Source organism: Tasmannia lanceolata, unplaced genomic scaffold (genome assembly GCF_043159265.1).
Source record: "Tasmannia lanceolata isolate RefF3 unplaced genomic scaffold, GAP_Taslan_0.1 ptg000018l, whole genome shotgun sequence".
Taxonomy (NCBI): domain Eukaryota; kingdom Viridiplantae; phylum Streptophyta; class Magnoliopsida; order Canellales; family Winteraceae; genus Tasmannia; species Tasmannia lanceolata.
The window spans coordinates 51,926,976-51,948,315 of NW_027518695.1; the positions used below are offsets into that span (position 1 = coordinate 51,926,976).

A 21,340-nucleotide genomic window follows, 5' to 3' on the forward strand; every position below is an offset into this window, starting at 1 on the left:
AGCAAAAAAATCACATTTTTGCAGTCCTTTGCTTGTATTTTGTTAGTAGAAGACATGGGTGACATGTCACTGCACAAGGAGGATTCATTCGTCTAATGCCAACCAAACATAGCATATTGATGATGTGGCACCCAAAGCTCAAGTAAAACTGGCGGCTACAAAAGCCAGGCTTTTGCGCAACCAAACAGAGACTTCTTTCCTATTTTATGAGGAGATCACTTGACCACTACTCTACCAAGACAGAGGTAATTAAAAAAAACTAAATGGGTTCGTGAGAAAATAGCATTTGATTGATTCTACGTTGAAACATGACACCTGGATGGTCACATGTGATCATCATAGCCTGGAAAACTAAGCTAAGTTAATTGGGCGTGATCGACTAGTCACAATGGGGCCCGCTTCCCGTTCTGTTGTGCCACAATCCATAAACAAAGATGATCCCATACATCTACATAAATACAGAATTGACTGCACCTTTCTCGATTGTACCCTCGAAAATAAGTTCGCTAAAGACTGGCTAACTCTTTTTCAATAACTTTATTTTGCAAATTTGAATATTTCTTTGTTTTTGAGGAAAATTTAGAACTTGTTTGGTAAGCATGGAAAATTGTTCCTTGGATTGGTTTATTGTTTTTCTTTTATGATATTTATGAGCTTTTCCGTATGTCCTAACTGCCCTTGCAGACTTTGGATACATAAACTATCAAGATCAATCTTCTCATCAAAATCAGGTCACATATTTGGACTTGCATCTACTATCTAGACCTTCGATCTAAAGGGCCATGAGGCTAGGCCAATGGTCATGGTCTCATGCCCATGGATTTAAATTTCGGTTTCGGTCCCAGTTTTGGCCTTTGTTGAAACTAAAATTTCTGCCGAACTTCGGCAAAAAAAATAAATTAATTAATCGTTTAGGAAATTCGACCGAAATTTCATTATAATATTATTTTTATAATTTTTTTTTTTTTCGAAGTTTCCAAAATTTCGGTTAAAAGTTAAAACTATGCCCATGCCAAACATTAAGATTAAGGCCTAAAAAATCGACTACTTAGCTTTTCTTGGAGAGACCTAAATATAATTGATTTTATGAAAGAAACAGAGGGTAAACATTATCATGTTGTAGACTAGCTATTATCCTAGTTCTAAACTTCTAATCTTGTTTTTGCCTATTTGGGGCTTATCCATTTGATTCGAGTATTATCTAAGTCATTTTCTTGTGACCAGGGATGAAACTGGTACGAAGATTTTTTCTCTCTTGAAGCCACCTCGGCTGTTTTTCTAACCTGTGGTGCTCGTTGGCTTGAGCACTTGAGTGGGGTAGATGAATTATTGCATCTTTGACTTTAAACCATCAAACTATGCTTTTTTAAAGTGGGCTGCTATTGTTTGATTCTCCTTGTCGGCCACACGGAACAATGACATTAACTAGTGCTCAAATGGGCCCCATTTGATTGGTAAAAATCTGTCCACTCTTGCTTTACTATCGATTCGAGATGGACGACTAGTATGAATTTGATGGATCTTGCTATTGTTGACAAGTCTATGTGAGGTCAAGATGGAAAGATTTGTATGAATTTTGGGGCATGTAGAGGAGATCCAAAGCAAGGCCCAACGATTCAGATCAATCTATATCCTATTGTTGGTCATTATTTCTTAGTTTTCTAATCGTCTGACCATGATAAGAACGTGTAGGCGATGTAGCTAGATTTTTTTTCGTTTGTGTGGTGCTCCTTGCTTGCCACATAACCTCTCAAATATGAATTATTGCATCTTTTTCTCCTTACTTTTCTTCCTCTGTAAAATTTGTTTTACTCATCAAAAAAAAATTTGTTTTACACCCATTTTACGTCAAAAGAATGATCCATTACTTGTTTTTCCCCACTGCAAGAGGCTCTCTGTGCTAAAAGACAGAGAGCTCTAAACATGATTGATTAATGCCTAAAAAATCAACGACTTAGCCTTTCCTGGAAAGCTCTAAACATGATTGATTTGAAGGGAAAAAAACGAGTGTAAACTTTATCATGTTGTAGAGAAGATATAATCTTAGAGTTCTAATCTTGTTTTTGGAGCTTCTCCATTTGATTCCAGTAGTGATCCAAGTTTTGCCTAGTTATTTCTTGTTGCCCGGTATGAAACTCGTACTAAGATTTTTTTATCTTTCTTCAACTGAGCCGTCCACCTTAGCTTTTTTCTAATGTATGGTGCTCGTTGGCTTGAGCACGTGAATGAGATAGATGAATTATTGCATATTTGACTATTAATGGCACAATTAAATTTTGCTTTTCTTAACTATTGTTTGATGACATTAACTAGTGCTTAAATGGGCCTCATTTGATTAGTAAAAATCTCCCCACTGGTGCTATACTAACGATTTGAGATGTACCACTAGTATGATCCCATGAATTACATATGATTGGCAACTAATCTAATCCATCCATTTGATGGGCCATGCTATGTGATGTCAAGATGGAAAGATTTGTATGATTTTTGGGGCATATATATAGGAGATCCAGAGCATGGTCAATCAAGCCAACGTTTCAAATCATCTCATAGATGAATTATTGCAACTTTTTCTTTTTGGGCTTGCCTCACAATCAACTTACTTTTCTTTCCGGGCGGTGATAAATTCACCCCCTTCTATGTATGAATTCACCCCAATTTTTTCAAAATGGAAGGTACAGCCCATACCATAGGATGATCCAAACTGTCCATTTGATGGGCCACACGTAAATAGGTTGTGCCCCAAAAATCAATTCCATAGGATGATCCCAACTGTCCGATCTATAGAATTTTTCACAATTTGAGTCCCTCTTTAGATCGGAGAGTTAGAATCATCCTATGGTAATGATTTTTTTTTTGGCACAATCTATTTACGTTTTGGCCCATCAAATGGACGGTTTGGATCATCCTATGGTGTGGGCTGCACCGTCCATTTTGAAAATTACTGGGTGAATTCATACATAAAAGAGGGTGAATATATCACTGCCCGTCTTTCCGTGTAAAATTTGTCATACACCCATTTTTCGTCAAAAGAACGTAGAAACAGCGCTTTTAATGTGGGGTTTTTTTTTATCGTGTGATGCTCTTTGTGGGCCATATTGAACATGAGGAAAATAATGATTCATTACTTGTTTTCCCCCACTGCAAGAGGCTCTCTGTTCTAAAAAAAACCAGAGGCGTTTTGAGTTCTTATCTTACTGTTCTAATCTTGCTTTTTTTTAAGCACGATTTGTTAGTTTGTCTCTCCAATACTAGAACAAGGTATGGCAGATTACTTACTATCCCCTCTTGTTGATGCAATCGTTGGCAAATGGGAGGAATCCATAAAAGAGATTATTAAATTACGGTGGGGTATTGATGAGGAGATCGAAAACCTTTCCAGCACATTATCCACAATTCAAGCTGTGCTTCAAGATGCTGAAGAGCAGCAAGTAATCAGTCATGAAGTTAAAGATTGGCTTCGAAAGCTTAAGGATGTTGCGTACGACGCGGATGATGTAGTGGAAGAGTTTGCAACGGACGTGCTCCGATTAAAATTGGAAGGCGGAAATCAATCCAGAAAGAGGAAGCATCCGCTATCCAACTTCTTTTCTGCTCTTTTTAATTCCATCCCATTTTTGTCTCGAGATAAGACGATCGTACAGAAGATAAAGGAAATTCAGGAGAGACTGGACAAAATTGCAAAGGAGAGGCACGACCTTCATCTCAAACAAGGAGATGGAGGGAGGCGGCGTGAAATAAAAAGGAAATCGCTGACTAGCTCCTTAATAAACGAATCAAATATATTCGGTCGGGATAAGGATAAAGAGAAGATAGTAAAATTGCTACTGGATGAATCCACATCGTCGTCGTCGTCCAAGGATATATCTATTATTCCTATTGTCGGCATTGGGGGCCTCGGAAAGACAACTCTCGCCCAGTTTATTTACAATGATGAAAGGGTGGGAGATCATTTTTCAGTTCGAGGATGGGTCTGCGTCTCTGAAGATTTTGATATGTGTAGACTAACAAAAGCAATTATGGAATCAGTGACAAAGAACTCTTGTGATCTTAACGAGATTGATCCACTTCAAGTTAGCCTCAAGGAAAAATTGAGTGGCAAGAGATTTCTACTCGTCCTAGATGATGTATGGCATGACAATGATAATGATTGGCAGAGGCTACAGTCCCCATTCAGTTCTGGGGCAAACGGAAGTAGAATTATAATAACTACTCGAAGTTCAGAGGTTTCAAGAATCATGGGCACAATTCCCGCCTATAAGTTGGGTTGTTTAGACGACGATGACAGCTGGTCCTTGTTTACACGATGGGCATTCATAGTGGGAAGCTCAGATGTACCTCCAAACTTAGTAGCAATTGGAAAGAAGATCGTGAAAAAGTGCAATGGGTTGCCTTTGGTAATAGAAGCTCTTGGAGGTCTCTTACGTTCAAATACCGATGAGAACAAGTGGAAGAATATCCTTGGAAGTGAAATGTGGGAAATATCAAAGATGAGAAATGATATTATTCCAATACTAAAATTTAGCTACGATCACTTGCCTGCATGTCTGAAACAATGCTTTGTGTATTGCTCCCTGTTTCCAAAGGATTATGAATTTGACAAGGACACTCTAATCCAACTTTGGATTGCAGAAGGATTTATCCAACATGAAGGAAGGAAGCGATTGGAAGACATAGGTTTCGAGTATTTTGATGAGTTGATGTCAAGGTCCTTCTTTCAATATTACGGATCACGCTACAAGATGCATGACTTAATTCATGACCTTGCGCAATCCGTTTCTGGTGACGAATACTTCAGAATAAAGAATAGCGCTGACTCTTGGAATATCACTGCAAAGGTTCGTCATGCATCAGTATGGCAACGCGATGAACACTCAAGAATTTTCGAGTCCTTTCATGAATCTGAGAGGTTGCGAACATTTCTACTACTGCCAAGGTACGAAACACTCACTAAGCAAGTTGCTCATGATTTCTTCCTAAAATTGAGATGCTTACGAGTGTTAGATTTGCGTAATGCTTGTATAAGAGATTTGCCGGATTCTATTGGCAAATTAAAATATTTGAGGTACCTGGATTTCTCTTTTACGAGTATTGCAACCTTGCCTGAATCAATTGCTAGCCTCTATAATCTGCAAACACTGAAACTTTGCTATTGCAATCAACTTACTAAGCTACCAAAGTCCACCAGCAACCTAATTAACTTACGGCATCTCACTTTGGAGGGTTGTAAGATTTCTACGCCGCCGGAACTTGGGAAATTAATAACTCTTCAAACACTGACTATATTTGTTGTGGGCAAAGAAAGTGGATGTGGAATAAGGGAGTTAAAGAACTTGACAGAGTTGAGGGGAAATATTCACATTTCAAATTTGGAGAATGTGATAGATGAGAAGGAAGGCAAAGCAGCCAATTTGAAGAAGAAAGAGTACCTTGATGAGTTGACATTAGAATGGAGCAATAATAATCCACGAGGTATTGCAGTTGATGAGGAGGTACTTGAAAGCCTCCAACCTCACACCAACATCAAAACCCTAAAGATTTTATCATATGGTGGTGTTAGTTTCCCCCGGTGGATGATGAACGATAATCTGATGAATCTGAGCACTGTTAGTCTGTATCGATGTTTGAATTGCCAACAGCTTCCACCCCTTGGCCAGCTACCTTTCCTCAAGAACCTTGAGATTAATGGAATGGATGGATTGAAACATATTGAAGGCGAGTTTATTGGTAGGTCCAATAAGGTTATTAAGGGTTTTCCATCATTGGAGGAGTTAGAGCTGGTAAACATGCCGAATTTGGAGGAATGGTGTGGAGCAAGGGAAGGGGACATGCCATGCCTTTGTACACTAAAAATATCAAATTGTCCTAAGCTGCAGAGATTTCCCCACCTCCCATCCATTAGTAATTTGGAATTAGGAAAGTGTAATGAGATGGTATTGGCTTTGGTTACTTGCCTCACTACTCTAAAGTCATTACGAATTGGCTTTATTAAAGGCTTGACATCCTTACCCGCTGGATTTCTTCAACCCTTAACCGCACTTGAGAAATTGCATGTCACTAACTGTACTGAGTTGGTGTCTTGGCCAAAGGAGGTCGGGTTGCATGACCTTCCTTCTCTCCAATATTTACAAATTGTGGGGTGTCCTAAACTCGAGTCATTGGGAGACGACGAGGAGGGCCTTCCCATCACGCTTAGATCTCTCGGTATATCCGACGGTTGTGATAGCCTCAAGTGTGCGCCTACAAGGGGGCTAGGAAAACTGAGTTCCCTCCAACATCTGGACTTGGTTACTCAATGCCCATTCTTGCCAGAGGAGGAACTGTCCGTCACTATTCAATCCCTTACGATATTCTCTTGTTCTAATCTGAAATCCATGTCCAAGGGGATTTTCAACAACCTTACATCGCTCAAAATATTGGTAATTAAAAATTGTCCGCAATTGGAGTCATTGGAGGAACTGCCCCCCACACTTGAATCCCTTGAGATATCCTCATGTTCTAATCTGAAATCCATGTCCAAGGAGATTTTCAGCAACCTTGCATCCCTCAAAGTCTTGGCAATTAGAAATTGTCCGCAATTGGAGTCATTGGAGGAACTGCCCCCCACACTTGAATCCCTTGAGATATCCTCATGTTCTAATCTGAAATCCATGGCCAAGGGGATTTTCAGCAACCTTACGTCCCTCAAAGTCTTGGACATTAAAAATTGTCCGCAATTGGAATCATTGGCAGGCGAGGAGGAGCTACCCACCACGCTTACATCTCTCAGGATCTGCGAGTGTCCTAATCTCAAGTCCCTATCCAAGGGGATGCGTAATATCCTCACCTCCCTCGAAGACTTTACTATTAAGAACTGTCGACAACTAGAGTCATTGCCAAACATCATCGGCCTCCGTATAATGGCAATTAGCAAGTGCCCTCTAATGCAGCAGTTTCCAGAGGGAATGCTCAACATGCTTACATATCTCGCAGTTGATAATGTTGAGATCTTTTCTAACAACCTTACATCCCTCCAAGCCTTGGATATTGCTGAATGTTCACAACTCGAATTCTCTCCAAGCATGCTACTGCCCCCCACGCTTAAAACCCTCGGTATCTATTCTTGTGATAATCTGAAATCCCTGCCCAAGGGGATGTTGAAGAACCTCACCTCCCTCGAAACATTGACCATTAGTCGGTGTCCTCAACTCCTTTCCTTGCCGGAGGAAGGGCTGCCCCCCACGCTTCAGAGATTACATATTTATGGCTGTCCGGAAGTAGAGAAACAGTGTCAAAAGGTCGGAGACCAATCTTGGCCCAATATCTTACACATCCCCACCAAATGGATAAATTACTCGGGGGTTTGAAGACTACTCTGGAGAAGGTACACGACTGTCTCTCCTCTTGGCCTTTGTTTTATTTATTTTTTGGTATGTAAGATGGGATTGAACCTCCGACCTCCAGGTTGATGAAAAAGCCTTAACCATTGAGCTAGAGGTTCAATCCCAAATTAGGGCTCTTGGATTTTATTAATCATATGAATAGATTTCAATCCATTATTTATTTTAAAGAATAATAAACCTCAATTTCTCTCTATCTCTTTTCATTTCCTCATTTTCTCTCTTTCACTTTCTTACAAAACAAAGGAATTTCAGGTTCATAAAGAAGGACACTCATCCATGAAAAATTAAAAGAAAAGGCAAGTGAAAATTACCCCACTTTCTTCTCCCCAATCCAATCATTTCTTTAATTTTTTCATTATATCTCAATATTTTTTGTCTTAGTCTTTGCCTAATATATAGTAGATTATGACTTGTTTGAGACAAAAGGAACCCTAACTGGGATGAATTTATCTTTTATGCTTCATTGAATTTATGCTCTGTTTTGGACCCTTTGATTTATGTTCCTTGGGTGGAGTGTTTGTTGTACTTTTCTTTGTTTTCCTTTTTCAACAAGTTTCAACTAATCCTTGAAAAAAGAAAAAAAATATCTTTGTATATGTAACATTACTTGAGAATTTGATCAATGTATGAATGTGAGATCCGTCCATAATTAACATTAACAAAGTCAAACCAGCCACCATGGATTTTTATTTTCCTTGCTACTCATTGGTTGTTCCTTGTCATTATTTCTTGTTATCATTCTATTAATTGATCTTGTGGCTGAAATTTTAGGCATTCAACTCTTCAACTCTTCTTCCTTTTTATTAAGTGTTGGTTTCCTTTAAATGTTATTTGATTCGTGATTTCATTTGCAATTGATTACATTCCCTATACTTATAAGAAGATGAAATTGTGTCTACACTCTAAAGGTTTCCCTCTTGAATTTATTATGCCAACTTCTGTTAGAACTGAGCATCAAAACTCTGTTAATTTTTAGGTTGAGAGGTACATGCAAGATGTGATGCTAGTAGAATGCTTTCTTTGTTAGTATGTCTAGGTTGAGATATTTTAATCTAAAATCAAATTCCAAATTAGTTGATGTGATGCTAGTAGAATACTTGTGTAAGAGATTTGCCAGACTCTTTGTTCTAGCTCTATAGATTAGAATTGAACAACATGATGCCGGAAAAAACATCTACTCAAAGAAATTCTAGATGCCCATACAAAATTCTGTCTTACATGGTTCAAAGTAGGTTAAATGTTTTCCTTTGTTGTATGTCTAGGTTGAATTTTTATTCTCCAAAATCAAATCTGACATTAGTTGATATGATGTTATTAGAGTGGTTCTTACATTTTTCTTCATTTATTTTCGAATTTACTTACCTAGTAGTCTAGAATAAATTGTTACCCTTTTTGTAACAAAAAGAATCCAACTGGGATGAATTTACCGAGTACCCATCGTTGAATTTAAGCACTGTTCAGGCTGCTTTGGTTCTTATGTGTTTTCCTTTTCTTTTTCCTTTATTGGCTTTTTCCCTTGGTGCAGTATATGTTTTATTTTTCTCTGTTCTCCTTTTACAATTAGTTTCAGTTTCTCCAGAAGAAAAAAGCTGTCTTCATTAAGAATGTGATCAATATGTGTAACTAAGATTATTAATGTCAAACAAGCCACCATGGACTTTTATTGAGCTTTCTATTCATTGGTCGTTCCTTGTTATTATTCTTTGTATCTTTTTTATTGGTGATTTGATTTGCAAACAGTTACATTCCATATGCTTATAAGAAGATGGAGTGGTGTCTAAAGGTTTCTCTTTTGCATTTATTACAGCAGCTTCTATTAGAACTTAGCATCAACATTAAATTAATTTTCCAACTTGCCTGTACCTCTGTCTCTATCTCTCCCTCTTTCTCACACGTGTGCACACACATTGAATTTTTTTGCTAAATAAGAAAAATTAAAAACACACACGCAAACACACTGGCATATTGACTTCTTTTTTGTTAAATAAGAAAGAGTTAAACACACACACACACACACATGTTAACTTAAATTGCTTCATTGGACCTTTCTTAGTTGCAACTTTTTATTGCTCTAAACTTTCTCCAATTTCTTTCAAATTCTCATCTACTCTTTTAGTTTAGGCCTACCAAATAAAGAATGATAAAGAAGTTGGAGGTTATATCCTAGCTCACCTACCCCAAAAAAATGAATGATCCCTGCCTGTTTCCATATGTTTCCCCTTCTCCGTCATTTTTGGATGCCTTTATCCATTCACCGAGGTTAGTCAAAAGTCTCAGTTGGGGCTAAATGTGATTCTAAAGACTGTATCCATGATTTCTTGTACAAGAAAAGATAAATGGGGAACTGTGGTTTCTAGATTTAGAATTAATACAATATAGTAGACAACAAAAAGTTGACCTTTTACTTCTTCTTTGTAAAGAATTTCCTTTTGGGGGTCTATTTATGAAATATATTATGTTAGAATAAGCTTATTATTTCCTTTCATATAAACTCAATCCTATATTAGATAGTTTCTATAGACTGAACATGTTCTCAAGCCAATTTGGTTGGGAAGAGTTCATTTCATTGTCATCCATATTAAGTTTCTATATATGGATTTCAGTCCAATGACCAATTTGCTTTTGTAAAATTACATGCAAGGTTGTTTTGGATTTTTCTTTATCCCAAACTATCAACCACCCTACGCAATAATGTCAACTCATCTTGCTACATCTGGAGAAAATTGTCTTTCTTCCATCATAGTACCTCCATATCCAGTCTAGATTAAATTTCCTTGAAGCAGAGACCAGAAAATTTTCATAAAGAAGAAAATATTCCTTTATTCAAACCTCCAAATGCATATACTATCTTCTCCAAAGGAGGATTATTGCATGATCCATTCATATTTATAAATAGAGTTCATCTTACATGACAAAATATGAAAATTAAGCCTCATTGGAAGGGACTGATCGTTCCTTTTTCCATATTTGTCTATTGATCTCAGTCTTAATGTATAAAAATTAATCCCAGTTGATTCGTGCCAAGCCTCCAGAGCCCAATATGAAACATGATTGCTGAAACTTCAAATAGTGATTAGGAACATACATATCTAGTAGTCATGATTAATGTATAACTGATGTAAATCAAAAGTAAACACAACATGAATTGGAAGATTTTTTTAATGTATGAAGAGAAACCAATGCTGCAGCCATCTATTGTCAAAAAGGTGCTGCCCAAGGGGGTGAACATCCCTCTCCTCATCATCCCCTCCAACTTGATCAATCAGGAGAGCATTATATACGATTATAATACTTTTCTTTCGTTAATTCCCTCGTAGGGGTCCCCCAAACCCCAGCTTACCCACCCAAAAAACTTTAATTCGAACAATGAAGTAGAGAGATAGAAAATTTTAAAAATTCCTATAGAAATTTCCCAATAAATAAAAAAATTCCAAAATCATGAACTGTTTTTTCATAGAAGCAGTAAAAAAGATCCATTAAAATTAACAATCATGAATTGTTTGTGAATAAAAATTTCCATTGAAAGGTATAATCATGAACTATTCCATTGAAAGGTTACCATGAATTATGTGGAGAGTCCTTGTACAAAAAGCTTCTTCTAATGTCTACACCATAACTTCCTAGTCCTAAACTGATAGTACTTTCTAAATGAACCCAAAAAAATGTCTCCTTGGTACTCTATAACTATTGAAACTTAAGTAATAATATTCTTTGCCTAGAAAACTCAGAAAAAACAACTTTTAAATTATAAAAACTATCGATTTACCTACTTCCGAGAAACAAACGATGACTATTTCTCCTATTACATGTTTGACGAAAATTCAAAGCTATCCAAATACAAATAGCTAGAACATGGGTACAAAGCACAAAGAAGGATGTGGAGGAGATAAAGATAATTTCAATGCCAACGATAAGATAACATTTAACACTACCCCGAAGTTGAAGGGAAGAAAGGCTGCTCGGCAATTCTATATTCCTCACAATTACCAGCTTTCAATCTTTTAAGTACAAATGTCATATCAATCAAAAGTTCCATACATGAACTATGAACCAACTCCCTTATCTGATAGAGGCTATCATTGAAGATTTCGAACAACTTACAAAGAATAGCAAACTATGAAAGGTAAAGTTATGCAACCTACAATGCATGGAAAATTCAAATACTAACTGCATTCATCCTAGAAACAGTCTACAATGCATATAGGTCAACGATTGGCAACTCATAACTACCATTTGGACCCGCAATATGTGGTCACAGTAGATTGACCAACATTCTTTTCTCTATTCAAATTCCTTCTTTTTATGTTTTATTTTTTTGAAAAGGTAACAGATTTTTTATTGCTGTAAGAGTAAATACAACAGAGGGGACGAGACATCCCACAAGTGTAAAAACCCATACAACATGGAGCCTGAAACTTCCAGTCCACCCATAAGCATACCAACTGATAGCAGACTCACCAATATGCCTCCTTTTTATGTTAACTTCCTTTTCGACTCTTTCTTTTGTTCTTTTTAATTTCATCCACTTTTATCATGGCAAAGATGGCCTCCTCCTTGTGAACCATGTGACTTATATTCTTTGGATGACATCATTCTCCCTCGCTTGGAAAGAAAGTCGCCATTGGGTTTTCATTCAACGCACCATTTTGGAACTCCACACAAGTGAACATCTTGCCAAAAAACAAAAGTAGCTTGCATCAGAAGCCATCCAATGAGACTATTTTTTGCCTTGAATGTGGTCTTGCCATTCATTACCCGAGTTGATTCGGATTTGATCTAGCCACTTCTTAGTTTGACTTTGTTGAACATTCTGTACTAGCGAGCATTTGAAACATGTCATCTATCTACGTCTATCCGTGCATGTTAATTTCTATTTATTATGGTATTTTAGTTTTTTGGTAATTTCTTTTATGCAAAATACATTGTCAAGCTCATTAATAGAACAAAGAAAAACAGATTATTTTCCCCTATGAAGGATTTCTCCTCTCTCTCTCTCTCTTACATGATTATAGAAGATATTACACCATTCCATACAATAGGGTTCAAGTTTCCTTAACAAGGGATTGAGTTTAACCTCCTATTAGATACACAGTTTTCCTTCTTACACCCTTCGAAGCCATAGATCCTTTTTCCTCTTCTATATAGTTCTCAATTCTATCTTCTTTTCAAAACCCTAATCCATCTCTCTCTCTCTCCAAAAATGGAAATCCCACATAGATCATACTCTCCTCTTTAAAAAAATTTACCAAAAATTTTATAATTGTCTCACTGTAGACTCTTCCAACAAATTATTTCTACGAGTACAAGGTCATTCAATTCTTTATTATTCAGTTACGTTTTTCTGAATACCCATTATCGTTTGAATTATCTACTTGTTTAGATGTTGCTTTAGTTGAACATGCAGCGAAAAGAATGTTCATCCTGTAGTTTTTCTACAACTTTACATTCCATGACTTTATTTATCTCAAAATTGTTATGTTTGTGTATTCCATCTAAGCAATAAATCAAAGACGTACCAAATTGACGTGAAGTTCAAGTAATATATATGTCAACTTACATGCTAATCTTTTCATTCAGGTTAAGCGAATTCAGCGGGCACCATTCTCTTATGGAACAATACAGATGGCATATTATCTAAATATGCAGTCTAGAACAGATCTTGAACATCATGTAAGTATAGAATTTAATAACCAATAGGTACCTCTGTACAAAAAAAGTTTTGCTTGGTTACCATGCAATCAACCACAAAGATAAATCTGCATACATTTTGATGTTTTCCTTTCCTTTTGTATTGTTATATTGGTCTGATTCTTCAGGACTTCCTAAAGGAGCCTCATGAACTGTCTTTTGACCCAATATGTGGTTCGTTTTTTAGAATAGAACAAAAAAGGAAGAAGAAACAAGTTCAGAGAGTTGAATTGCAATATTCTTAATAGCTACCACAAATTGAAATAGCCAATAATGAAATCTCCATTACCAATTCTATGTAAAATGCCTCTAGATGCACAGCCAAAATTGTTTCTTGAAGCTCCGTCTTTGTTAACAATTTTTCTTTGCTTTGCTGGTGTGTATTGTGTGTAACTTTCTACTAAAGCATAAGTGGGCAGGGATTGCAATGCAAAGCCACTGGCTCAATCCCTAAGTCTTGTACAATCATTGAAAAACTGATGGTTCAGATGCAACCGAGCAACTGTAGTATGCTTTTCAACACCAAAACCATGTTTTGTCCGGCCCTAGAAATCTTACTAGTTGAGCCCTTTTGGATTCTTCATCTGTTGATCCTACCACAGATGAATTTAATGTTTGCATCATTTGATTGGAAGCTTTGCCCTGAATAGGAGTTGTAGTTGTAATCTTTTTTTTTAAGACATAGGATATCCCCACCCCAATTTTTAGGGCGGGACTATTCCCTACAGATACACGCAATCACCCTAGATGAATAGGAGTTGTAGAAATCTGACAGGCCTAATTCAATCTCACGTACAAAAGGAAACAAAAAACTAATATAATGATAACACGAGTGTTTTATGCGGTTTGAAAATGGTGCCTACATCCATGGGAGAGACGACAATCTTGTATTATATGAAAAACAGATGAACAAAGATTACAATAGATTAATGAAGTAGAACTCTTGGCAGCTCTTTGTATCTTCAAGGAAGAACTATTCGGAAATCTTAGTCAAAGGTGATCCATGCCAATTGATGTAGTAGAAGAATGTCCTATGGACCTTGGAGTTTAGCAAAATGGCTGTTAGAATTCTATCTATAAAAATTTAGTCCAACATTCTTCAACTACATTTCGACATCTGCTAAAGATACTGCAAATAGGAACCAAAGGAGAGAGCGTGGAGCGCTCTTCGCAAAGCATTGAGAACACCCTCCCCTTGCATTAGTTCGTGGTACACGTCAGAGGGGTTGTTGTTCCTGTCCGCGTCCTGCTACATCTATCCAAGCAGCGAATGTTTCATCCATTTTGTGCTGCTGTTTTGTTTCAGGCACTATTTTCCTGATGGCAGGTTCTTTGAGATTTAGTTTTTTCTTAGGCATAGCGGATGGGTTATAGAGTTGTTAGTACTTTTTAGTCACCTGCTTGGTACCTTCTTTGTTGGGACATCTCGTTCCATTTTGCTGTACCACATGGTTTTATTTTCAAATGATATATTTTTATCTTTAAAAATAATAATGTAGCCTAGGCATGTGGTTGTATTCAGAAAGATTACCAGGTTTTAGTCATGACCTTAAGTTGAGTTGGCATGGCTAGCACCCTACTGAATAAAATGGTGCACGACATTCTAAAATATTGGATAAAACTTATTTTACTTGGAGTAAAATAGGACAATAAATTCAAATACTCAATAAATTATTTTTTGATTTTTAATTTTGGAAACTTGGGGGGCCGATAACTCCATGTTATCCAAGCCTCAAACAAAGACATGGTTCGGAGCAACTGGCGAAAGTGTTGGGACCACTCTTCACAACCCTATCAGACAATATGAATCCCAATTGTTCCAATACTCAGCCATATGGGTGTGTGGCACTATGAGTGCATGGAGCTGGCATTCACTTTGTAACTTCTAATAATTCTTCGATATTGGCTTTACATTCAAGGAAACATTATTGTGCTAACTGAGAATCTGTATGAATATGCTAAAAAAACGCATAATAGTGAGAGACTACAAATTTTAGCAAATACAAAAATAATTTACTAAATAACAGCGTAAGTAGTGAAACAATTTGATTATGTAGCCTGTAATGTAACACTGAAATGTATTGACAATCCTGTATTCTTGTATATGAGAGCAGAGAAATATATTAAAATGCTGTCATTGATTACTTATTTTATTAGGTTGCATCAGTAAACAGAATTGGAAGTTAAAAAAGTTAAAACCTCTACATATTGGCCCATACCTCCTACTGACAAGTAGAAAAACTAAACTAAAGAAATCTAGATGCCAAACCTGTAATCAACAATCCAGAGAGTTGCAAAATAAATGTTTGCATAACTTATTAAATGTCTTTCTCCTAATGATAGTACTTTCAGTACCCAATAGCTTAAGCATTGCTCCTTTAGGCACCTCTCAACTGGTGTGTTCTGTTAGAGCATAAGTTTGGACTTGAAGAGGACCCTATTGGGTTGTTGTACCATGAAAATTGCTTGATTTAAGATTTGAAGTGGCTTCTTAGGTAATAATATAAGAGAAATGACTATTTTGTTGTACCCTGAAAATTGCTTGATTTATGATTTGCAATGACAATACTTGCTCTCTACCTCTTATAAGTTAGGCATTTCTCTTAACTCTATCCAAATTCTTGAGTTGTGAGATTAGTTAAATTAAGCAACGCTCATCATTTATGATCCACGGCTCACTCAATTAGAGCCCTAACTACTTCAATGAAATGAGTTCCAAAGATGCTATTAATCGTTGCGCTGGAACAATCAGGTCGAGAGTTTGTCCAGTCATCTCAATGAGGAATTTAGCTATGCCACCCGCCGACCTTACCCTAGGATACTGTTGTAGCAAAGCCAACAGGAAGATCAGTCCCCGGGCTCAATCTAGGCTATTAGCCAGGGTCAAGATGGATGAAGGGGTTGTCAGGGAGCTTTATAAGGAATTGTAGGATCCATAGCTGGAAATACTGAATCTTCAAGGCATATACTTTTAGCTGCTCAATTTCAATTTGAAGGATTTCTGTTCAATTTTTTCTTTCTTTCAGCCTTCGTTGAGTTCCTCAAGATACAATCTGATGTTTTGGTGACACGTATTCCTTCTTTGGATACAAAGTTATATTATGGAAGGATTTGCTGCTCCTCATCCTTTTGGAGTTATGGAAGGAGAGGTATACGAGAAGGTTCAAAGAATGTTGCAAGTTATGACAATGGTCTGATGCTCTGATCAAACTTATTAAAGATGATGTCTCAGAAATGTCTACCAATACTAAGAAAACTGAAGAGTTTCTAGGCGTTTGTCTTCCATAGAAAAAGCATCCCTTATGCCCTGTTCGGTTGCTCATTTTGGGGGGATTGTAGGAGTTTCAAATGATTGATATCTTCCAAAGATCTCCCCAAAGCGTGTTCGGTTGTCATTTAGACCTTTGACCACTAGACAACTTCTAGACATCATTCTTGCTTTTTATCCTAGGTGGAGCCTACGTGGCGGAGATGCTCCCCCCATAATCTTCTCCCCAAATTTCACCATTTTGGTGGAATTTGAGGAGAAGATCTCAAGAAGTTCTTGTCTTATTCTCTTTTCTCCCTTTCTCTCTTTTCCACCATTCATTTTGGTAATGGCACCCTACATCTTCCGCTAAACTTCTCGCGGATTGCCGCGTAACCGAACACCACCGGTCAATCTTCCACTATTCTTCTCCCAATCTAATATTCTTGTCTTCTTCCCTTTGATTTCTTCTTTTCCTAATCCCCCACCAAACTTCCAGCAACCGAACAGAGCATTAAGGTTTAGTTCTTTCCTCATCAGGGACTGAAAAAAAATTAACAAGCTTGCAAAATTTGTATCTATCCTTGAGAGATTGAATCTCTCAGAAATGGGCATGGGGACTAAACAGTACGTGCACCATATTCAAAATATTCTGTCATCTTATTATAATTCTCAACATTCCAAGAGAATACGTCATCTTGCTCATATACTACTAATAGTCTAAGATCTGGTTGGATAGATTTGCTCAGCCTTTGTTGGGGACGTCAAGAAAAAGTACAGAAGGCCATATATTGTTTTAATCTTCACTAAATAATAGTGGGGCTAAATAATTTTCTTATCAGCTGCCTAACTGCCTTTGCAAGTGTTCTAGTGTAATACTTATTTTGAATAGAGATTGGTGGTGATTAAATTCATTTTAATGTTATTTCTCTATTAGGTACTTTCTGAAATATTCAGTTAGCTTTCCATTCAATACTCATTACTGTTTGAATTTGTCACTTGTTTAGATTTTGCTTCAGTTGAACATGACTATGTAAAGAACTTGTCGTACTGTAGTTTTTTCTCCACCTTTAGATTCCATGGAGTTATTTCTCTGGATATTCTATGTTTATGTAATATAGCTATGCAGCAAATCAGGGATGTATCAATTTCATCTAAAATTAAAGTAATATAAATTCAAGTTACATGTTAATCTTTCCATTTCAGGTTAGCAAATCTTTCCATTTCAGGTTAGCGAATTTAGTCGGCACCCTTCTCTCGTTGGAAAAAGTACAAAATGTGAGATTCTGTGTATCTGCAGCCCTCTGTCCAGGAGATAATAATGTATGGTTATGTTTTCCCCCTACAAACTTAGCTATGATTGGTTTGTATGCAATTCATGATTGCAATATAAATATGTATGTTGTTATTCTTTTTGTACTGTCATATTGGTTTTATACTTAAATGTGACTCATAGATTAGCCTGTGATTGAATTTATGAAATGAAAGAGCATGTTGTTCTTGTTTTTTAGCATAGGAAAAAGTCTAGACTGTTGCATTACAGTATTCTTAATAGCAACAAAAAAAATCCAAAGGGCCAACAATGAAATTTCCATTAGCAATTCTATTTTGAATGCCTTTGGATGCACTACCCAATTTTTTTTTGAAGCTCCATCTATATGAATTGTTTTTCTTTCCTTACTAGTGGGCAGCATTGATATCTTTGAACAAAAGCTAGAACATTGTTTGATCTTTTAGTCTTTTTCTTTCTTCGAGGTATATAGGCATGGATTGAACCCAAACCTTGTGGTTGCAACCCAAAGCCACAATCTCAAGCCCTAAGTCCTACAATCATTGAAAGATTAAGCCTTGTGAAAATCAATCTTTAAATTTCTATTGGGGAAATCCAAAAGGAGGCCTAATAAGTCAATGGGCTAAGATCATCCGATCAAGGTGGTCTGAACAGCAATAGGGTGGATATGTATTCACGGGCCGGATGAATGTACCTTTTCACATCAACGAGGCACATGTAGGGCTCAAAATGTGGTTGTTGGAAATATAAGAGTCCAATAGACAGTTTTTTATAAATAAAAAAAAAGTAAGAGTCCAATAGACAGTTTTTAATTAAAAAAAGAGTCCAACAGACAGTTTTTTGTTTTTTTTTTCAAACGATAGTCCAAGAAACAGTTCTATATAACTGTGTCCAATCTATTTGAGAATATTTCAAAATTTCCTAATGGTCGATACATCGGGACCTTCAAATCTTTGTTACAATATAGTGGGGATCAAACCTTTGTTACAATATAGTCGGCCTACCTCCACGTGATGGACATTCTCTCACCTCATTGGATTACTTGAAATAAATGATTGGATGTATCTCCCTTTCGGAAGAAGCTGTTCGAATTGCTCATTCTGTGATAGCTATATGCCTATTTAGAGATTTTTATTTTCTTCCCCATGACTTGGTTATGCTTAATATTTTTTTATCTTTATTTTGGGGTTTACTCTGATATTCTCAGTCTGTAGGTTTATCCTTTCCCTTTTCTGTTTAATAAAAGTTATCCTGCCATTAAAAAAAAGCATATGGTGTTAACTATCACACAATAAAAACCAGAGAGAAAACTCGATTCACGGCCTATAATATGGGGAGTAAACTCCATTAGAATCCATTCAAATGGGAACGATCTTGTAGGAAGAAAATAGGAAAGAAAAGACCTAATTGGAAGAGGATTCATAGTCGACAATTATGGATTAGCACATGAAAAGATAAGCTTGGGTGAGAGAAGCAAGGAAAGGAATTGGCCTAACCACGTAAAATCTCAATGTTTATCTTGTGGCTTATTTTCTTATTTTACTTTTCTGTTCATTTGTGCACGATCGGATCGGATTTACCTAGCGGATTTTCTCAACATCTTGTTCGATGAAACCGGGTCTAGCATGTCTTGTCGAAAGATTTTCCATTTATTGCTTCGCAGTTTTGACAACAAGATTTTACATGTATTGCTGTGCATGTCTTCAAAAAGGATTTCTAACTATTGTGTTATCGAGATTTCTACTATTTAGAAATAACTTTTCTTGAGACCTGGATATTTTATTCATGAAAATACCAAAATATGTTTTATGACAAATTGTTATCTACATTAAATTCTAGCATGTTTTTTGAGATTCTAATTTCTTATTTATGATAAGCTTCTGATATGTTTTATGACCATGATTGGGGAAAGTATTTAATTTGGATTTCATGTTATATCTCACGGAGGCTATGATCTGATATCCCGCCAATGAGAAGCAGTATGTTGGCCCTGTCGACTTGTATTCTAAGAAACCGGTTCTTAACTCATTTCTGAGAATTATTATTTTAATTTGTTAGAAAAAAATCATCTTCTCTGGTAATGAAAAAAATTTATCCTAGAGTATAATTTGTAACAAACCTAATTTTATAGAATGAAAACATAAACTTTATAATTATGAAAGGGAAATGTTATCAGCACTACTATAATGATCAGAGGGTTAGGATCAACCTATGGAAATAATTTTTGGGCACACCCTATTTAGGCTGTGGCCCATCTAATGGACAGTTGGATCATCCTATGGTGCAGACCATAACGTACTTTTAATAAAGTGTGGAGTGCCCTCATTAATATATAGTAGTGCTGATAACATTTCCCTTAAGAAAATAGAAAATAGGCGCCAATATCAATTCAAATATTTAGGGAATAATTACAATTGTAGTTATCAAAACAACATGTGACAATTTATGACTTTATAAATAAAAAGTGGGGGTTATCAAAACAACATAATGCTAACTTTACCGTGTTGAGTCTAATAGCCCTAAGGCCCGGTTCCTTTCAACATAAAGCTTGAAAACACTTCTGTCTCCCTCCCTCCCATGTCATCAAATTCCGGACCCAATAACGGAGAAATGATATATTCACCCTGTTTTTTACTAGGGAAATAAAAAAGGGGCCAATATATCACTTCTCAATTTTTCTCTCAAATTTCTTTTGCATTGGAAACAATTATTAGAATAAAACGGGTTTCTACCTTAGGCCCTGTCTGTTTTAGATTCTGAAAACCGATTGTGCGAGTCAAACAAATTATTGGACTTAATTTTGAATCCAATAATCGATTTGGAGCCCACAACAATCTCAAACAAACTGGGTGTTAGTGTTTTTATTCAAATATTAATTAATTTCCTTTTTTCATTCCTATTCCGTTGAGGAATTATAAACTGAAGGGTGCCCTTGCAAAAAATCATCTACAAGGGCACTTCCATTGGTCAATTTTAACAAACTACAGTTAATTCTATATTTGTTCGAACCGTTTGACTTTGATAGTTTTCCATGTGATTATAAATGCACTTTGTGAGTTCAAAACTGTTTTTTGGCACCTTGGACTGGTCCAAAGAATTGCCTTCTTTGGAGACCCCTATACCTAAAGGCGTGTACCGCTTGACCACAAGACTTTATTCTGTACCTTCTGATCGGTATGAGTTGCCTGGTTTCTCTAAATAAATCAATCCATCCCCTCTGTTTTAGCTTACCGGATTAGCTCAAAATTAAACATAAATTTTAGCCCAACAATCAGTTTTGGAATGACAGCCAATTCTCATAATCCAAAACAAACAGGGCCTAAATGTGCAAGTAAGAATATGTTTTGGTGGAATTGAAAGATATTTCATGACCTGTTTGGAATGCAAGAAAAATATTTCCAATGGAAAAAAAAAAATTTGCACGATTTTTTCTCTCCATGAATTTGAAAGAAATGATACGCTTATGGTTAATTTATGGGGATATCATCAATGGTTAATTTATGGGGATATCATTATAGACGGAAGGTCCCTCTAAATGAAAATTGAATAGGGTTGGTCCAAGGAGAAATTATATGGTGGGCGACCGTGAAGTCCCGTCAAGATGGTACGTGAGACATACCACCATATTTTATCCAACAGCAGCCTCTTAAAATTACTTAAAAAGTGTGCTGCATTGGATCAAATATCAAGGTTGGTGGTACCATTTTAACAGTAATCTTCTTCTTTTTTCAT

The 21,340-nt window shown here is 36.4% G+C and overlaps 1 protein-coding gene across 1 annotated transcript; it reads left to right on the plus strand.

Annotated features, from left to right (window-relative positions):
* The first annotated feature begins 2,851 nt into the window (after window positions 1–2,851).
* LOC143850429 (putative disease resistance protein RGA3) lies at window positions 2,852–17,818 on the plus strand. Its single transcript, XM_077359681.1, has 4 exons — window positions 2,852–7,363; window positions 7,635–7,678; window positions 12,960–13,052; window positions 17,547–17,818. Exon 1 carries the CDS (start codon window positions 3,264–3,266, stop codon window positions 7,344–7,346), a length of 4,083 nt encoding a protein of 1,360 aa, XP_077215796.1. The 5' UTR covers window positions 2,852–3,263; the 3' UTR covers window positions 7,347–7,363; window positions 7,635–7,678; window positions 12,960–13,052; window positions 17,547–17,818.
* Window positions 17,819–21,340: the final 3,522 nt, after the last annotated feature.

What these genes read in the sequence shown, in the direction of transcription:
- LOC143850429 (XM_077359681.1), top strand. Translation starts at nt 3,264, where the DNA reads ATGGCAGATTACTTACTATCCCCTCTTGTTGATGCAATCGTTGGCAAA.